Genomic DNA, 18,365 nt, shown 5'->3' with positions numbered 1-18,365 from the left:
CCAGCCAGCCCTTCAGAAATGGGGGAGAGGATCAGAGAGGTGGGGGGAGGGAGGAGGGGAAGGAGGGGGTTAAGGAGAGGAGGTGGGGGAGGGGAAGGAGAGAAGGAGGGTAGGGGGAGGGCAGGGAGAGTAGGGGGAGGGTAGGGAGCTGGCTAAAGAGGAGAGGAGGTGGCGGGGAGGAAGAGAGGGGAGGGAAAGGGCAAGGAGAGCAGGGGCAGGGAGGAGGCCAAGGAGGAGAGGAGGTGGGGGAGGGTAATGGAGCTGGGGGGAAAGCAGGAGGCGCTAGTGTGCTTCCAGGAGGCCCCGCTGTGGCCCTGGCGGTGCCTGCCTCCGCCTCTCCACGCCTCCCCCTCCCGGCGCCGCCACCTGCGGCCCCTGCCCTGGTGGCCTAGGGACGTGGGAAGCCGCGAGGGCAGGAGCCCCTGGGCGAATAGCCGCGTGGGTGCGGACAACGGGCGCAGGGGGGGAGGGAAGGGCCTCACGGGGAGGGTGCCCAGGGCCCTTGGGGGGCCTCTTTCAGGGGCCTGACACCCCGCGGTCAGCCGAGGGCGCTGGCCGCCCCGCAGGACGTGGGGGGTCGGGGTCCGTTCCCCTGAAGGCCAACGGGACCCCGGGGCCCGAGGGGGCGGGGCTGTGGCAGGTGTCCGCCCCACGGGATTTGCGCGTGCGCAGTGTGTGGTTTCTAGGTGAAGGGGCGGCTGTAATCGGTGTCCGTGACCTCAGAGGGGAGCCGGGTCGGGGAGGGGATGGGGCGAAGCCGAGGCCTGGGGCTTTTCTTTGCCCTTTTATTTTTTTTTTTATTTTTATTTTTTTTAATTTTTTTTTCAACATTTATTTATTTTTGGGACAGAGAGAGACAGAGCATGAACGGGGGAGGGGCAGAGAGAGAGGGAGACACAGAATCGGAAACAGGCTCCAGGCTCTGAGCCGTCAGCCCAGAGCCCGACGCGGGGCTCGAACTCACGGACCGCGAGATCGTGACCTGGCTGAAGTCGGACGCTTAACCGACTGCGCCACCCAGGCGCCCCTTCTTTGCCCTTTTAGATGGGGCTGTGACATCTTGAAGATATTTACCTAATTCTAAGGAAACCTAACAGTCCAACCCCTGAAAATGGAAAGCCAGGCTCCCTGAAGTCTCGCTGTTCGTTCGGTCCTAGGCGCGACCACCCTTGCACGGCAGCAGCACCGGCCCAGGTGACCGCAGCAGGCGGAAGGACAGGCTGGGGACACGACAGTCTGGAAACTCCAGCGGTGCTGCGAGCTGTGGGCGCCGGAGGGGTCTCCTCCAGAAAGCTGCGCCGTGTCTAGAGAGTGTGGGGGCCAGAGAGTATGACAGGCACCCTGTCACCAAGATCCCATTGGCTAGGGGGGCCCGAGTGCTGAGTGTTGCCGTTTCTGGGGGGCTGGTCACCGAGAGAAGCCGGAAGTTTCGGGGGCCGTGTGCCCCTTGCCTTGGCTGTGGGGACCACCCAGAGAGGCCGTGCCGGGTCCTGCTGTCGGTGAACCCTCGATGGCACTTGCAGCTGGGGATGAGGTCCCCAGAACCTTCCGCTGGGTGCAAGCGGAGGGGGCCGCAGGCCTGGGCGCCGTGGGCCACGTGCCCACCCCATCCTGGGGTAGCTCTCGGCACCCACCCGGACAGAGGAACTCGGGGCAGCGTCACCACAGGTGCCCCTTGCTTCTCCCGGCCATGGGTCCCCATGCCGTGCCAACCTGTGGATGGCCACTTGGCTAGCTTGCTTTCCAAACAGCAGACAGAGCCTGGCCCCTGGCACACACGTGCCCGCGTGGTTTTCCCAGCTCCTCTCTGCTGCAGACCCCTCCCCCTCGTGCCACCTGGCTCTCCTCTCTCCCGCCTGCGGGGTCCGTCCCAAGTCGGGCTAGTGTCCCCCAGAGAGAGAGGACTGTGTTTTCCTTGAGAGAGAAGTCTGCTTCTGACCTGGTTTTCTCACTCCATTTAATTTTTGTTTTGCTTTTGTTCGCTGTTTTAATTACCAAAGCAGCGCATGCCCCTCGTGGCAAGTCGAACTGCGTAATGAGAACGTTAGCCCCCCCTCCCAGCCTCCAGAGGTGCGATGTTAGGAGTCGGGTTATTACCTGTCTACGCTTGTGCAAATGTGCACTTCAAATTACACAAGTGAGTATTGGCTGTCTTGTGACTTTTATTTTTATTTTTTAAATGTTTATTTTTGAGAGAGGGGGAGAGAGCACGAGCAGGGGAGGGGCAGAGAGAGGGAGACACAGAATCCGAAGCGGGCTCCAGGCTCCGAGCCGTCAGCACAGGGCCCGACGCGGGGCTGGAACCCACGGACCGTGAGATCATGACCTGAGCTGAAGCATCTGTCACGACCTGAGAGATGCTTAACCGACTGAGCCACGCAGACGCCGCTGTCTTGTCACTTTTAAACAGAACCAGAGGCTTACCGCGCCCACTGCTCAGGAAAGTCCCTCTCTCTTAATGCACCTGGCAGGCTGCTTCTGAGCTGGACCCCCCCCTCCCCTGCCACACAGCCAACACACTAGGGGCCTGTCCGCGTGTCACAAACACGGGAACAGCGATTGCGTGTGCTTGACCAAAGCCTCCGGAGAGCGGACTGTCGCACTGGCCTGACGCTCTGCGGGAAAGGAACGGCCGTGTCAGGAGCCGTTCACCTCTGCAGGGGACGCGCACCGTGTTCTACTCGCCTTCCGCCACGGGAGCGTAGGCCGGGGCTTCAAGTTGTTACCAGTTCAAACCCTTGACTGTGTGTCATCGCTTGGGGCCCCTGAGCGGCTCGATTGGTTGAGTGTCAGACTCTGGATTTTGGCTCGGGTCACGATCTCGGGGTCGTGGGATCGAGCCCCGCATCTGTGCTGAGAGTGGGGAGCCTGCCTGGGATTCTCTCTCTCCCTCTTTGCCGCTCCCTCAATAAGTAAAACATTTGAAGATGTCGCGTTTATAAGTTAGTCTTTCCGCGTGATGGATACCCCCAGAGCGTGAGCGGGCGTGAAGCACGTTCACTTCTCAGCAGACACAGCTTTCTCAAAGGTGGTTTGGATTTGCGCCTCGGCCAGAGACGTGAAGGGCACCGATGCCCCCGCGCCCCTCGGCGCTCGTGAGCAAGTGTGCGGTCGGGCGGCCGATCGCCAAGGCAGGAGGGGGTCTCTGCTTCCGCCACCGTCTGCTTCCCCTCACCCCCTCCTCGGCTCTGGGGGCCCCCCTCGCCAGTGGCGGGCTCCCGCCTTCACTGTTCTCCCACTGATTGCTCGGCTCTTCCTAAGGAAGAAGGGTGAGGGCTTGTCTAGGAGGGAGAGCGACCCTTTGTCTGTCACGCGGCCCTCCGGTCCCCTCACTACCCGTGTTTCTGCAGCGTGGCCGTGCCGTGCAGGAACACACAACTTGTTAAAGTAAACGGTATCTGACGTTCCTTTAAGAGTTGGGGTCTTAAGAAAAATTCTCCCAACTTCCAGCTTATAAAAAATTACCATCAAATTTCCTTCTAATGCTTTTATTGTTTTATCTGTAACCTAATCTTTGGTGGCCCCGTCTTCCCCGTAGAGACTGTGTGAAGGCTGGTGCCCGTTTTCTCCCGGAGAGGAGCTCAGGCGGGCACTGCCACCCCCTCCCAGGCCCAGACACTCAGCCTGACGGACCCTCGTCCCCAGTGTGCTGGGAGACCGTGTACGTGCCTGCAGGCCCCCCCTTCCCACGTGCACACACGGCACCGGGACCCTGGTTTCTCAGGAAACCAGCTGTGTAGAGGGTAGGATGTGTTAAACCAGCAGCAGGTGACTCTAAAGAACAAATAATTCCCAGATCTGAAACATTACTAAGAGTGTTTTAATTAGCATCTACAGTTTATATATTTATAAAAGTTTTTTGAAAGCCAGTTCCCAGCAAAAAGAAACAGAGAACGATTTTCTAAAAAGGAAGGGAAAAAGAAGAAACCTACTAGAAACTAAAACTATGATTGCCTCCCTCCGTGCCCTCCACGCCCTCCACGCGGTCCCAACAAGGCACGTGACACAAGGCAAGTCAGCAGTGTGGACGTGGCTCCAAACCGCATCAGAGGGATCCTTCAGCACAGGAGACAACAGGTGCTGGCGAGGATGAGGAGAAAGGGGACCGTCCTGTACTGTTGGTGGGAATGCAGACTGGTGCAGAGATTGTGGAGAAGAGTGTGCAGGGTCCTCAAAAAGTTAAAGATAGAACTACTCGGGGCGCCTGGGTGGCTCAGTCGGTTGAGCGTCCGACTTCGGCTCAGGTCATCGTTTCGCGGTTCGTGAGTTCGAGCCCCGTGTCGGGCTCTGTGCTGACAGCTCGGAGCCTGGAACCTGCTTCGGATTCTGTGTCTCATTCTCTCTCTGCTCCTCCCCTGCTCATGCTCTGTCTCTCTCTGTCTCTAAAAAATAAATAAGAATGTAAAAAAAAAAAAAAAAAAAAAAGAACTACTCTAGGACCCAGCAATTGCCTTACTGGATATTTACGCAAAGGATGCAAAAATACCGATTTGCAGGGACATGTGCACCCCAATGTTTATAGCAGCGTGGTCGACAGTAGCCAAATTAGGGAAGGAGCCCAAGTGTCCACTGACGGATGAATGGATAAAGAAGATGTATATACACACAATGGAATACTACTCGGCAATCAAAAAGGATGAAATCTTGCCATTTGCCACGATGCGGGTGGGGCTACAGAACGTTCTGCAAAGTGAAATAAGTCAGAGAAGGACCCACCCCATATGATCTCACTCACATGTGGCATTTAGGAAACAAAAGAAATGAGCCCAGGGAGGAAGGGGTGCGCAGGGCGTGGGGAGGCAAACCTGGCTTCAGCCTCACAGCCTGTGGGGGTCAGACGGGGTGCCCCGAACCCTCGTGGGCCCGGGGGGAGGCCGGCACTGAGCGCGGCGCACGTGGTGAGGTCACGGTGGAAACGCCCTGCCCTGCGTCCCCCACGACTGGCCCTCCGGGGAGCTCACCCCGGGGGTCACGCAGGCCTCAGGACGTCCCAGGCTGTAACCTCTGCCCTGGCCCCCTGATCAGCACCAGCCTGGGGGTGCAGGTACGGTGGGTCCGGGCGGCCCCCGAGTGGGGGAAGGGGCATTGCCACAGCGGAGGGGCCGCCGGGTGAGCCGGAAGCATGCGGAAAGGGCCCTCCCTGCTGACCGCAGGGGTGCGGGTGTGAAGGGGTGAGTGTGGAGCAGAGCAGGGCGCCGGCCTCCTGTGTGTTTATTTCCTGCACGAAGACCTCGTCGGGTAGGAATTCAGCAGGACCCTTCCCTGTTGAGGATCCCCAAGCAGGTGGTCCCCACGTGGCAGGTGGTGGACACGGCCGGCCACCAGCCTGCCTGCGTCCAGGGCGGCCGCCCCCGCTCCCAGTGGCTGACAGGCTGCCCGTGGCGCCAGCGCTTGGGGCCCGGCAGGGACTTCCACCTGACCAGCCTCGAACATCCGGGAACCACTCTGTCGGGAGGCTTGGGGCCCGGGACGGGAGGCCCGAGTTGGACGGGCCAGCCAGGCTGGTCCTTCCCGCAGGTGCTGGTGCCTCAGGTGTGGACGTGACGCCCGGGGCTGCAGTCCTGGTTTTGTCTCTTGGACAGTGGCCCGGCGGGCACGTCTTCGGCCCCCTCAGCCCCGTGCTGGCCGTGGGCCCGCGTAGGGACCATCACCAGCTACCTGCACGTCCGTCCCGGCCTCTGGCCCCGAGTGCTGGTGCAGGTTTCTCCTCAGGACTGTAACATAGAAGGTCTGCCTGAGTTTCTGGCCCACCAGCCTGCTCTACACGTTTAGAGTCAAGACCGCAGCCTCCATTCTTCCTTGAATTTCCAGCTGGCCGGCCTGATCTACAGATCTCAGAACCACCCCCGTAATCACGTGAGCCAACTGCTCGAAATCGGTCTACCTGTGTGCGTATTTACAAAAACCAACGTGCACGCTGTCGGCTCTGGTTCTCTGGAGACGTCTGACTCCTACGGCCCCGAGGACAGTTCTGCTCCCTCCCAGCAGGCCAGAACCGGGTCACGTGGCCACTCGCTCTGCAGACCGGTCAGGAACCTGGGCGTCTCGGCTGTCCTGCTTCTGAGCTGGCGGAAGAAGGGCTGGACGGTCCGCTGGGTTCTCTGCCGTTGTCTGCAGTCCAGGTGCGCTGGGACCACAGAGGACCGGAGTCAGAATCGTCCCCGCCCCTCCCAGGACGCGTGCCCACGATCAGTCCTGCACATCAGTGAGAAATCACAGGCTGGAGCCCAACGTGCAGACCTGGAGGTCCGCCCCAGGCTGTTTCAGGGTCAGGTGTCTTCTGGGTGCTCGGATCCCCAGGGAAAAAGCAAGCTTTCCCGTTATTTATTAGTCCCTAAAATTCAGTTTCTGTTCACTTGCACACGATCACGGCAGGATGAGGTCAACACAGTTTAAAAGTCTTTGTGCTCCCAGAGCGGTGGCTTCCTCCCGTGCCGCCGGGTTAGAAGGGCGATAGGACAATTTTAAGAAAAAAATTCTTGATTGAATTGGAGTCTCATGCCTAATTAAATCTGTTATGTTTCTAGGTCCATAATAATTTACCTGCATAAATAAATAAAATAAAATAAAATAAAATAAAATAAAATAAAATACACAGGTAAACGGAATATGCAAAGTTGACTTAGCGTGGTATCACCGATGAACAGGAAGTCCAAGCTCTCTGAACAAGAAGAAAATACGGCCTTTTTCAAAAAAGGCGCCGCGTCCTACACGCCGAATGTTGATTAAAATTCTGAAAAATCAGATGGCTTGAAAAGGCAGCCTTAAATTTATCTTTCTTCTGAAGCAGAAAAACAGGTGTCTGTTTGCCAAGGATGTCATTTTGGTTGGGAGTGAGAAGAAATGATGGAAAACCCCATCCGGCAGCGGCAAAACGGCGGAAATGGAATCTCGTGCGGACAGAAGCTGCACCGGACCACCCTCGGGAGCCGACCGAGCCGCGGGCGGGGGCGGATTCACTGGGGTTTGTGCAGAACTAGAAGCGTTCGTCACGAGCTACTGGAGCTTCCGTGGCCCCCGGGCTGTGAGCGGGAGGGAGGACCTACCTGCACCTGGCGAGGGCCTCGGGGATGACGAGTCAGGACCACGGCGGGAAGGACCACGGAAAAGCGGAAGCACGTGCTCATTTTTAGCTGCTTGCCTGGATTTCGTGGGTCTCGCCCGTGATGCCGGGGGCAGGTCCCTGACCGGGTGGGGGATGTGCAGGTGGCAGCAGAGACTCGGGAAGGGGCGTCTGGGCTCCTGCGGACCACCCACGTGGAGGTGGGCACGGGGGCCCGTCCAGCCCCGCCGAGGCGTGCAGGTAAGAAGCCCGATGGGGTGACGGGAGCCAGGAGGTGGGCTGTGTGTGTTAAGTCGGGGAACGGTGCCCACGTTTGGGCTTGGAGGCTGGAGCGTGAACCGGACTCTTCCCCGCTGGTTGTCCAGCATCAGCTCAGACACTCAGAGGGTTGACCGGGAAGCCGACAGCCACAGAAAGCCCCGCGGGCCTGGGGAGGGGGACAGGACAGCGGTCTGCCTGCAGGAGCGTGTGCCGTCTGGGCTGGAGCTGGGCCCCTTGGCACGGGGGCCTCCGAGCTCGCTGTCCCAGGGCGGAACCGGGTTCCCAGCCAGGAGTGGGGGTGGCATCGAGCCTGTGGGCAGCCGGCACTGAGTGGCGAGCACATCCCCCACCAGGTCAGGGACCTGCCCCTGACGGGCGGCGAGACCCACGAAATCTGTGGGCGGGGGGTGGGGGTGGGGGTGGAGCTCTGTGCCGCTGCCCAGACCTCAGCGACCACCCTCAGAGAGGCCGCCTAACAACCCGGGGAACCCGCCACGTCCACGGTAATGAGTTTGGGTCGGGCCAGAGCAGCACGAAGGCACCCCGTCCCTCCTGCAGTGGTCCGATGGCCCGTTAGACCAGCAGGGCCTGAGCGCAGGTCCATTGGCCGGGTCAGGCCAGCAGGGGCGTCAGTGGGGACCGGGGGCATCAGCGGGGACTGGGGCGTCAGTGGAGACTGGGGCATTATTGGGGACCGGGGGCGTCAGCAGGGACCGGGAGTGTCATCGGAGGCCAGGGCGTCAGCCGGGATGGCCAGGCTTGGCCGGGGGCGTCAGCGGGGCTGTTCAGTCCCCACGCAGACACGGCTGTGGTCCGGGTCCCACAGCTGAGCCTGTAGGCGGACCCCGCACCCACGGCGCTGGACCCCACGGAGGACCCTGCCCAGGCCTCAGCCTTCCCTTCCCTGGACTCCCGCCTCCTGAATTGTCCCGCTGGAGCCCCCGCCGCACGTGGCCAGCTCATAGCCAGAAGACCCCCGCCCAGAGCCACGGTGGAAAGCCGGCTGGGGGCCTCAAAGGCTAAGCGGAGTTAGCGTGTGGCCCAGTGAGCACACTCGTAGGGCTAGACCCGGGAGGACTGAATACGGAGTCTCGAACGAGCGTGTGTCTGTCCGTCGACGGAGGCTGGGTAAGCGGCTGCCGGCGTCTGCCCGTCTGTGGCCGTATCACCCACGGTGTATCGTGGGGCACCATCTGCCGTAAGGGGCGGTGCAGCCGTGGTGGGTGCCACAGTGTGGATGTCCTGCAGACCACACACGTGCAAGGGGCCAGACACGGAGGTCACGTGCTGATTCTTTTGACATGAAGTGTCCACGCTGAGTAAATTCAGTGATGGAACACAAGTCAGTGATTTTGGGGGTGGGAGGAGGGTTGGGGATCAACTCCCAGGGCTCCTTCCTGGGGATTGGGGGTGGAACGTTCCAGAACTAGACGGAGGTGGTGGTTGCGCCACACTGCAAACACGCTAAATGCCACGCAGTCGCTCGCTTGAGAGCGACTGCTTTTATCTGCGTGAATCTCACCTCCGCTGGAAAAAAAGGATGCCCCGCCCAGTGCCCCTGAGACCCCGCTTCCCCGCCTCGCTGCCAGTGCCAGATGCATGTGGCTCGGCCCCGAGCGCACGGTGTGGCGGCGCTCCGTGTCCCCAGGCGTGGCGGGTCACAGACCACGAGGTCCGAGGGAGCCCCGGCCACCGGCAAGGACGGCGGTCCGCGCCCGGAGCAGGGGGGCGGGCGGGGGCGGGGAGAGCACTCCTGTGCCCGGTGCCCAGCCCTCTGGGCTCCCGGCTGAGGACGGGCACCAGACTGAGGGCGGGCGGGCGGCAAGCCGGCTCTGTCTGCACGTGTCGTTCCACGGGAAATGTTTGGTGCCGTGTCTGGGCCTGTGGCCGGGGCGCGTCTGGCTCGTGTCGCGTCTCTTAACTGTGAGGCACGCGCTCTGATCTCCCGGCTAGCACGGAGGGGGCCCTGGCCTCCGCCTGGTCGCTGGAATGGAACCGGCCCTGGGGGGCACGAGGGCGGGGGTCCACGGGCTGGTCCGCAGCCCGTCACATCCTGGAGGGAGGCTCTGGGCCCTTTGCCTCCGTCCCCCGCTTCTCATGGGCCACTATTTCCTCTGTGTTTCCTGAAGCCCCACAGGCCTTTCTGGCGTCAGGTCCCCCAGGATTTCCCGGCAGACCCGAGCTCACTGGTCTGGAGCCTCGGGCACTGGATCCGGAGGGTCTGGAATCCCCGTGGCTGCGGCTCGCACATCTTTGCTCACCCGGCGCCCACCCGCCCCGACCGTCTGGGGAGGGTCTCCGCCTCTGCCCTTTCCCTGGGGAGGCCGCACCTGGGTGAGCACCCCCCACCCCCCACCCGTTTCCGAGCGTCCTCTCCCTCCGCCCCATTTGTGGACGCGGTGGGGCAGGACGAGGAGGGCAATGGCACCCGTACCCCCTTTACCTGGAGCCTCCGAGCACAGAGTCGTCTCCTCCAGGGCCCTCCCGGAGAACCGGGGGCGTGGTGCCCACTGTGACCACGGACCTCGCCAAGCAGGATGCCCGGAGCCCGTGGACACGCCGTGCCTGGCTGTGCTGGACGGGCTACTCCTTTCACTGGAATGGAAAGGATGATGTTAGGCTGAACTGAGTGGCCCCGAAATTGATAGGCGATGCCCTAATCTGGTGTGACTTGTTGGAGAGGGGCCGTTCAGGAGGTACCTGAGGGAAGATGGGGTCACGAGGGGGGCCCTTGTCCAATCCAACCGGTGTCTTTGTAAGAAGAGGAGATCAGGACACAGACAGGCACAGAGGGACGTCCGTGGGGGAGCACAGTGAGAAGCAGCAGTCCGTACGCCGTGGAGAGAGGCCCCTGAAGAATCCCCCCGGAATCTCGATCCCGGCCGTGCAGCCCGCAGGACGGAGGGATCGTGGATGTCTGTCGTTTAAACCTCTGGATCTGTGGTATTTCTCATGGCCGAGCTAGTCAGGACAGACGGGGACTTGTGAAGAGGGTGAGGTCAGGGGGGCGGCTGGGGCGCCTCGGCGTCAGGAGACCCAGCTTCTGGCCGGGCTGGGGGCACCGAGCCTGGGCTGGGCCAGGGCAGAGCGCCCCTGAGCAGCTCCGTGGCCCGAGCTCCGCAGCTGCTGGGTGACCACGGCCACGGTGGCCCCGCGGTGGTGCCGTCCAGCCTCGGGGGAGACTGTCCACGGCCGTCCATCCCACGTGAGCCCCTGGTCTCCGAGAGGGCAGGGTGTGTGTGTACATAGACACAGGTGCATGCACGTGCATGTGTGTGCACGTGGTGCGTGGGTGAGCGCGTGTGTCTGCGTGCACGTGTGCGCGCATGGGTGCGTGACGCGGCGTTCCGTCTGTGGCATTGTCCCAGGAGGCAGTGAGGGTCCAGCTCTCGTGCCCCCGTCCGCAGGGGCAGCGTCTGGGGTCTTGGAGCGGGGCAGGGTGCTGCCTCCGCTCCCACGAGCCCCCCCGGTGCCCGTACCCCCAGACCCGCGGAGGAATTCGGCCGGCTCCGCTGGCGGTAGCCAGTCCCCCGCATCTGCTTGTTTCTCCCGAAAGAAAGCTTCTGTTTGGTTCTAATGAGTAGCTTTTCCTAAAGAGAAACAGTAGGAGCAGCGGAAACGCAAGTGGGTTCTGTAAACTTGTAATCACACGTGTCAAACACCGGGCAGCATTTTCCCTCTAAAATAGATGCGGTGTGAAATAACACGGGCCTGCGCAGGGAACGGTGTTTCCTCTGACAGAAGTTAATTCTAAACTAAGTATTCCCTGAAAGAAAAGCGGGGGAAACATTTTTACATGTCTATCATTTGTCCTCGGAGGACACAAAGCAAATATGTTTTTTAACGCGTGACACCTGCATTATTCTGGTGGCCTCGGGCTATGTGCTGTTTCCAGTTTGCAGAATTGGAGAAGCAAACAGCCCTGCATTAAGAGGAACACACGGTACAGGCTAATCATAACCGCGCAGGAATCAGAGGCCGCCGGTGGAGGAAAGGGGCCGGGAGCCGGTGGGGGGTGGGGTGGGGGTGGGGTGGGGGCGGTAGGGGAGACGGGGGGCGGGGCTGGGGGGCTGGGAGTAGGGGGTGCTGGAAGCCAGGGGCAGAGGAGCCGGGGGACTGGGACTTGGGGGGCTGGCCCGGGGGACTGGGAGCCGGGGGCCGGGAGCTGGGGAACTGGGAGTTGGGGGGCCGGCCTGGGGGACTGGGAGCTGGGGGGCCGGGAGCTGGGGGACTGGGAGCCGAGGGCCGGGAGCTGGGGGACTGGGAGTTGGGGGGCCGGCCTGGGGGACTGGGAGCGGGGGGCCGGGAGATGGGGGACTGGGACTTGGGGGGCCGGCCCGGGGGACTGGGAGCTGGGGGGCTGGGAGCTGGGGGACTGGGACGTAGGGGGCTGGGCCGGGGGACTGGGAGTTGGGGGGCCAGGCCGGGGGACTGGGAGCCGGGGGCCGGGAGCTGGGGGACTGGGACTGGGGGGGCCGGCCCGGGGGACTGGGAGCTGGGGGGCTGGGAGCTGGGGGACTGGGAGCCGGGAGCCGGGAGCTGGGGGACTGGGACGTAGAGGGCTGGGCCGGGGGACTGGGAGTTGGGGGGCCGGCCTGGGGGACTGGGAGCGGGGGGCTGGGAGATGGGGGGCTGGGAGCCGGGAGCCGGGAGCTGGGGGACTGGGACGTAGAGGGCTGGGCCGGGGGACTGGGAGTTGGGGGGCCGGCCTGAGGGACTGGGAGCGGGGGGCTGGGAGATGGGGGGGCTGGGAGCCGGGGGCCGGGAGCTGGGGGAGTGGGATAGGGGGGTGCTGGGAGTTGGGGGGCCAGGCCGGGGGACTGAGGGCCGGGGGCCAGGAGCTGGGGGACTGGGACTTGGGGGGCCGGCCCGGGGGACTGGGAGCTGGGGGGCCAGGAGCTGGGGGACTGGGAGCCGGGGGCCGGGAGCTGGGGGAGTGGGATGTAGGGGGCTGGGCCGGGGGACTGGGAGCCTGGGGGGGGGGGCTGGGGGTGGGGGGCCAGGCCGGGGGACTGAGGGCCGGGGGCCAGGAGCTGGGGGACTGGGACTTGGGGGGCCGGCCCGGGGGACTGGGAGCTGGGGGGCTGGGAGCTGGGGGACTGGGACGTAGGGGGCGGGGCCGGGGGGCTGGGAGTTGGGGGGCCAGGCCGGGGGACTGGGAGCCGGGGGCCGGGAGCTGGGGGACTGGGACTGGGGGGGGCCGGCCCGGGGGACTGGGAGCTGGGGGGCTGGGAGCTGGGGGACTGGGACGTAGAGGGCTGGGCCGGGGGACTGGGAGTTGGGGGGCCAGGCCGGGGGATTGAGGGCCGGGGGCCAGGAGCTGGGGGACTGGGAGCTGGGGGGCTGGGAGCTGGGGGACTGGGACGTAGGGGGCTGGGCCGGGGGACTGGGAGTTGGGGGGCCAGGCCGGGGGACTGGGAGCCGGGGGCCGGGAGCTGGGGGACTGGGACTTGGGGGGCCGGCCCGGGGGACTGGGAGCTGGGGGACTGGGAGCGGGGGGCCGGGAGCTGGGGGTGGTCGGGAGCCAGGGAGGGAGAAGCCAGAAGCAGCAAACAGTGGGCACCCACAACAGCACACGTGAGCAAATACTCCACTGGCCGGAAGCTCATTTCAGAACTTCTCAGGATTTCCCAGAGACGTTGGGTTTAAATTTTGAAGGGCGGCCCTGGGAAGGCACAAGGCATTTCGTCAGTAGCCCGTTTTCCGGAAAGAATGGATTCAGGCTGGGGGCCCAGAAACCACTCCGGGGCTGATCTGGGGACCGCCATCCGGCCTCCCCCTGAGCACAGACGGCACGCGCTGCACAGACCTTCAGGGTGACAGGGCCCGGCTCTGGAGGGCAGTGTTCAGAACATGGTGCTGATGCTCCCCTGGCCTCGCCCCTCCTCACCTCTGCCGGCCCCGCTGCTGCCCAGGACCTTCCTGCTGTGTGCCTGGCAGAAATCCCTCGGGCTGGTCCTCGCTGGCCTCCAGAATGCCCCCCACCCCGGCCCACTCCGGGGCGGGCGACTGGCTCGCCGTGCACAGACAGGAGCCCCGGGCCCATCGGGGGAGCCCCCAGCTGTGCACTAGGCCCACGGGGGCGCTGGAGCCCCAGGCCGGGGCTCCGCCCTCCATCCCACCCTCTCCGGGACCCGGCAGCCTCCCTAGATTCTCAGCGGCCGCCCCTGGACCACTGGGGTTTCTGGCGGCTGTGAGCGTCAGCCCGGAGCTTGACCCTAACCTGTGCTCACCGCTCAGGCGGAGGGAACTCCCCATGGAGGATTCCAGACCTCTGCCTCCCCTCCTGTCTTCTTCCCCAGGACTTTTAACCAGCCCTCACCCACCCCCAGCAAGTAACCGTGGACGTTACCAGCCCCCACGAGACCCCACGGTCCACACCGCTTCCCGCAGGGATGGCGTCCCCGGCTTTCTCCCTGTCTCTCCAGTGCACATACACGCAGCACAACAAAGGATCCCTCCAGGCCATGGCCGGCCACTGCTTCCCCCTCCAGGCCGTGGCCTGGCCGCCACTCAGCTATCCGTCCTCAGTCCTAGGACAACCACTCTCAACTCCTTCCAAATGGGCCATCTGATCCCAGTTTGGGACATGCCCACGGGGGACACCGCAGTCATCCCAGTGAGGGCCTGGGGCTGGGCAGTAGACCTGGGCGAGCCCGTGGGGGCCCCGGGAGCCGGCTTCCCGCATACCCCGTGGGGTACCGGGAAACCAGTTGGCAGGTTCCCTCCGTTTCACAATTCAGATGGGCGCCTGCAAATGCCCCAGGTGTGCAACCCACACGCGTGCACCACGCCACACGTGTGTGCACGCCGCACCACAACGCGTGTGCACATACACACCATGCCACACGTGTGTGCACACTGCACCACAACGCGTGTGTGCACACACGTGCACGCACACGTGCTCTGTCCTAAAGGAGACCCAGCAGGTCCCTGCAAGCCCAGTCCCTGCCCCTGGGGGTGACCGTGTCCCCCAAGTCCCTGCGGACGATTGTGAGCTCTGTGCCTGGCGCCCCCAGTGCTCCCTGGAAAGGCCATGGCTCTGGCCAGCTCTGCTGGTACGAACACGTGTTCTAGAACGAGGCCTCTAAAGCAGTCGCCCCTCTGCTGTAGTTGGTAGTGACCAGAGTCCCTGGTGCCGCCCCTTGTCCCGTGTGGACAGGGAGGCCGGGGGACTTGTTCATAAGGGGAATTTGGGCCCGTGAAGCAGCCTTTTATGAGTCTGGAGGCTCCAAGTTTGGCCCCGTGCACCTGCTCCGCGGGTTAACGCACTCACCTATAAATAACGGTGCTGACAGGTCCCCTGTCAGCACCACTGATGGACGGTCCCTTCTCCCGCCATTACAGCCTTGTGACTGTGGGAAAATTAATTTAAGTGGTAGTTAATTTCTAATGAATTCCACTCAAGCGGTTAATGTGGTCCTCGGTGTTATGGTAACCTTCATGGATCATTGCATTATGTAAATAAATTCTACTTTACGCTGGTTTATTAAAAAAGAGAGTGAGATTGGGGAGTCTGGCTAAATCCCGTCTGCACGCGCGCACAGCGGACTCGCGGCAGGGACGCCCTTAAATGGGGAAGATATGGAACATCCATCAGCCTCCGGGAGTGCAGAGCCACTCCCTTTCACCTGCCCCGCCGGCCACACTGCCTGCTTCCACGGCTCCGGATAAACATCTCCAAATTCACTCTGTTGTTGCATTCGAAGGAAAAGGAGGAGAAGTTTTGCCTCAAAATCCGTGTGAATTTGGTAACAAACCTTAAAGCGCGTCTTTCCTGAAACCCCGTGTGAGGACAAGGCCAGGGCGGGTTCGCTCGGGGGCCGGAGGGGGGAAAGTCGGCAGGCTCGGCCCGGTAGGTCTGGCCTGGACGCACTCGCTCGCTGAGCCCCAGGGGCTGGCCAGTGCGCAGGGGTGGTGGCCCCCACGGCCAGCACCCCAGGGACGCTCTGTGTTCACTCCCGCGACCCCGGGTAACCCGTCTCTGCTTCTTAGCTCGGCCGCCGTGACCGCACCACACGTCTTTCTCTGAGGTCCGGAGGCTGGACGTCCCTGGGTCCCCTCTGGGTCCCCTTCTGGGCTTGCAGACGCACCTGCTCCTGTCCTCACCCCGGGGGGTGGGCGGGTTCGTGGGGGTCTCTCCAGGCGAGGGCACTGATCACATCCGGCCACGGCCCCGCCCTTGCCACCTCCCGATGCGTCACCCTGGGCTCTCTCTGTGGGCACTGGGCGCTGGCTGCGTCCTGCTGTCCGTACCTTCCCCTGCGCGTCTGCCCCCGTGGGGGGCCACGTCAGGAATGGGCAGGACAGACGTCCCCGAGCCGCACCACTAGGCCGCCCCACCGCTCTGAGGGCCTGACGCTTTCTTCTCCGGAATCTCTCTGGCGCCTGGGCTGAGACGCTGGGCTTCGTCTCGCGCTGCCGTCTGGAGCCTCGTGAAGTTGTGGACCAGGAGTGGCCGCCGTGGCCTGCCCCGCTGCGGCCTTGACAACGACCGGCACCTGGGGGTGATCCAGCCGGGCAGAAGGGAGCTCGGCACGCCCACAGCCACAGCTCACAGACACGCACAAGCGCGGGTGCTGAGGGCAGCCCCGCTGGCCCGCACCCCCACGTGGGCGCCTCACGGAGGCCCCTCTCCCCCCACCGAGGCCGTCGTGTCTCCTCTGGCCTCGGGTTTGACTCCCAGGCAACGGGCAGACTGGAGGTGTGTGCTCGGTGTCCGGATCACGGTTGGGTCAGCGTCCGCGATGGCCGGCGGCCAGAAGCTGGAGCCCACTGAGCGCCGCCCCCGACAACGACCTCGAGAGCCAGCAGCCCACCCGACACCCCCGAGAGCCCCCTGCCCCGTTTGCGGCCCGTAGCCCAGCAGGACACGGTGGGCAAGAGGGCCCTCCTGCTCCCTCCACCGTGGCCACTCCTGAGTCTCCCACGTTATCCCAGCAAGAAGGTCAAGAAGGTCTGCAGGGGTGCCCGGCTGGCTCGGTCGGCGGAGCGAGTGACTCTGGACCTGCAGGGCGTGGGTTCAAGCCCCACGCCGGGCGCGGAGCCCGCGGATACGATACGAACGTGAGCGGGTGTGGCACGGAGTGTGGGCCCCGCCAGCCTCCCCCGCGCCTCTCTGCGCCTGCCCTGCTCCCCGCTCTCCACAGACCGCCCTTCCCGTCCTCGCACCTGGCTGGACACGTGAACCGTGGCTCCTACGTTTGCCTCTTCCAGACCCTGCTGTCAGGAGCCCAGTTCCCAGGAAATGCAGTAAAGGTGTTGGTCCTGCTGGTGGAGGAGCCACTCGGTGCGGAGGGGACGGAGGGGGCAGGGGGAGGGGTGGCAGATGGCTGGGACTCACACGCGGGTGCACGACCGCTCCCTGGGGTGGCCGGTGCTGTCCCGGCTTACAGGGGAACTCGCCAGGGTGTCGTCTGAGCAAATGGCCATTCAGAGGGTGGAGGAGGCCGGGGAAGGTATGGAGGAGAGCCCAGAAGCCAAGTTTAGGCTTTGGGGGGGAGGGTGGGGAGGGAGGCAGGGACAGGGGAGAACAGATCGGCCTCCCGGGACCCTGAGCCCTGGCCCGGTATCTCCTGCAGCCGAGACAGGGCAGAAGCCGGCTGTGTGCGGTCTCCCCGTCTTTCCTCGCTTGTGAGACGCCTCCAGGCTGCCCCGCCACCGCCTTCTGGCAGCGACAGCGAGGCTGATTTGGTTTCTCAGCAGAGTCGACCCGGAGCTCAAATGTGGAAAGAGAAAAAGAGAAAAAGGAAAAGCCTGCTTTGGAGGATCCAGAGTAATACCCCGAACTCCGTCAGTAACGGCACTAAATCCTGAAGCAAGCCAGCAGCAAAACCCGAGATGCGGAACGCTGGCAGTGCGGGGTCAGACCAGACTGAGATGCCGCGAACCGAGAAGCCGTGCGAGGCCCTTCCAATAAAAACGTCGAGGACGTCAAACCCACCCGACTGCTGGAATCCTAGCGTGTGCGGTCGTAATAAGCGGGTTTACTGAGAGTTCTGGATGTGAAGCCCTTCGTTCCCTCGCACAGAGGGGGCCGCGGCCCACGGTCCTGGACACGGACGCGAGCACCGTGAGCCACTACGGGCTGGGCGCCAATTCCCTCCCCCCGCCTCTCCCCCCCCCCCCCCCCCAGCAGCAGACCCTCCCCAGCCTCACACACCTTGAAAGATGGTGCTTTCTGTCCTCTGAAGCCCGGAGTAGCTTCTGGCAAGTTAGCCAATTGTTGGATGAGTCAGAGAGAGCTGCTGATTAAAAGGATGGGAGGGATGTGACCAGGGCCGAGTGTCTGGTTCGTCCCCCAGCCCCTCCCTGCCCGTCTGCTTGCTACGTGGGATGTAATAGCGGGGGCCCCAGCCACCGTATTGTGCCCTGAGGTTACTGTGGGCATGGCAGCCGAGCCCGGAGGGTTGTCGGTGAGGGAGAAGATGGAAAGAGACCAGACACGGACAGCAGCTCAGAGATGCCTTCGCCTGCCTTCCTCCAGCACGAGGCAGTACGTTGCATATTTTGTTTAAGCCGCTGCCACTTCCAGCCTCGTCTCCTGCGGTGGACAGACGTATAGCTGACTGCACATCTTTGGGTGGTCAGGCAGGATTGTCTTGGGCACGAATACACATACGCACCATGTGTTTAGCCCCATACCTGAGGCAAAATAAAAGCTTAGCGAGTATTTGGGTGAGCGGATAAATACACGAAGAATCGCGTTTGATTCACCAACCAGAAAAGTCTCCACCCGTTATTCTACCTCAAACAACACATTAGGTAATTAAACTGATAAAAGTGGCAAGTTAAAAAAAAAAACCCCAAACCTACGGCTTCGTGCTCCAGTAGGTGAGTCCCTGCTGTCGATCACCGAGGGAGCAATTGTACCGTCAGACGGAAATCTCAGGACAGAGCCACAGCCTGGACGTCCCTGGGCAGCCGACGAACCGCCGGGGTTTCTGCAGTGACTCATGTGTGTTTAGTATAACGGCCTCACTGGGTAAGAAGAAACACGCATCCCTTTCTGAGGAAAAGACCACGAATCCTTCATGGTGCG

At 63.0% G+C, this 18,365-nt stretch overlaps 1 protein-coding gene across 1 annotated transcript; it reads right to left on the bottom strand.

The window, feature by feature from the left end:
• Positions 1 to 1,153: 1,153 nt before the first annotated feature.
• LOC115524849 (basic proline-rich protein-like) lies at positions 1,154 to 13,441 on the bottom strand. Its single transcript, XM_030331604.1, has 10 exons — positions 13,215 to 13,441; positions 12,684 to 12,831; positions 11,396 to 12,595; positions 10,804 to 10,914; positions 7,913 to 8,000; positions 7,491 to 7,718; positions 7,047 to 7,183; positions 3,176 to 3,256; positions 1,412 to 1,551; positions 1,154 to 1,304 (listed from the first exon to the last, which is right to left on the bottom strand). Exons 1-10 carry the CDS (start codon positions 13,439 to 13,441, stop codon positions 1,154 to 1,156), a joined length of 2,511 nt encoding a protein of 836 aa, XP_030187464.1.
• Between the last annotated feature and the right edge of the window lie 4,924 nt (positions 13,442 to 18,365).

The sequence above is a fragment of the Lynx canadensis genome, chromosome A1, assembly GCF_007474595.2.
Source record: "Lynx canadensis isolate LIC74 chromosome A1, mLynCan4.pri.v2, whole genome shotgun sequence".
Lineage (NCBI taxonomy): Eukaryota > Metazoa > Chordata > Mammalia > Carnivora > Felidae > Lynx > Lynx canadensis.
This window is presented reverse-complemented; position numbering and strand designations above follow the sequence as displayed.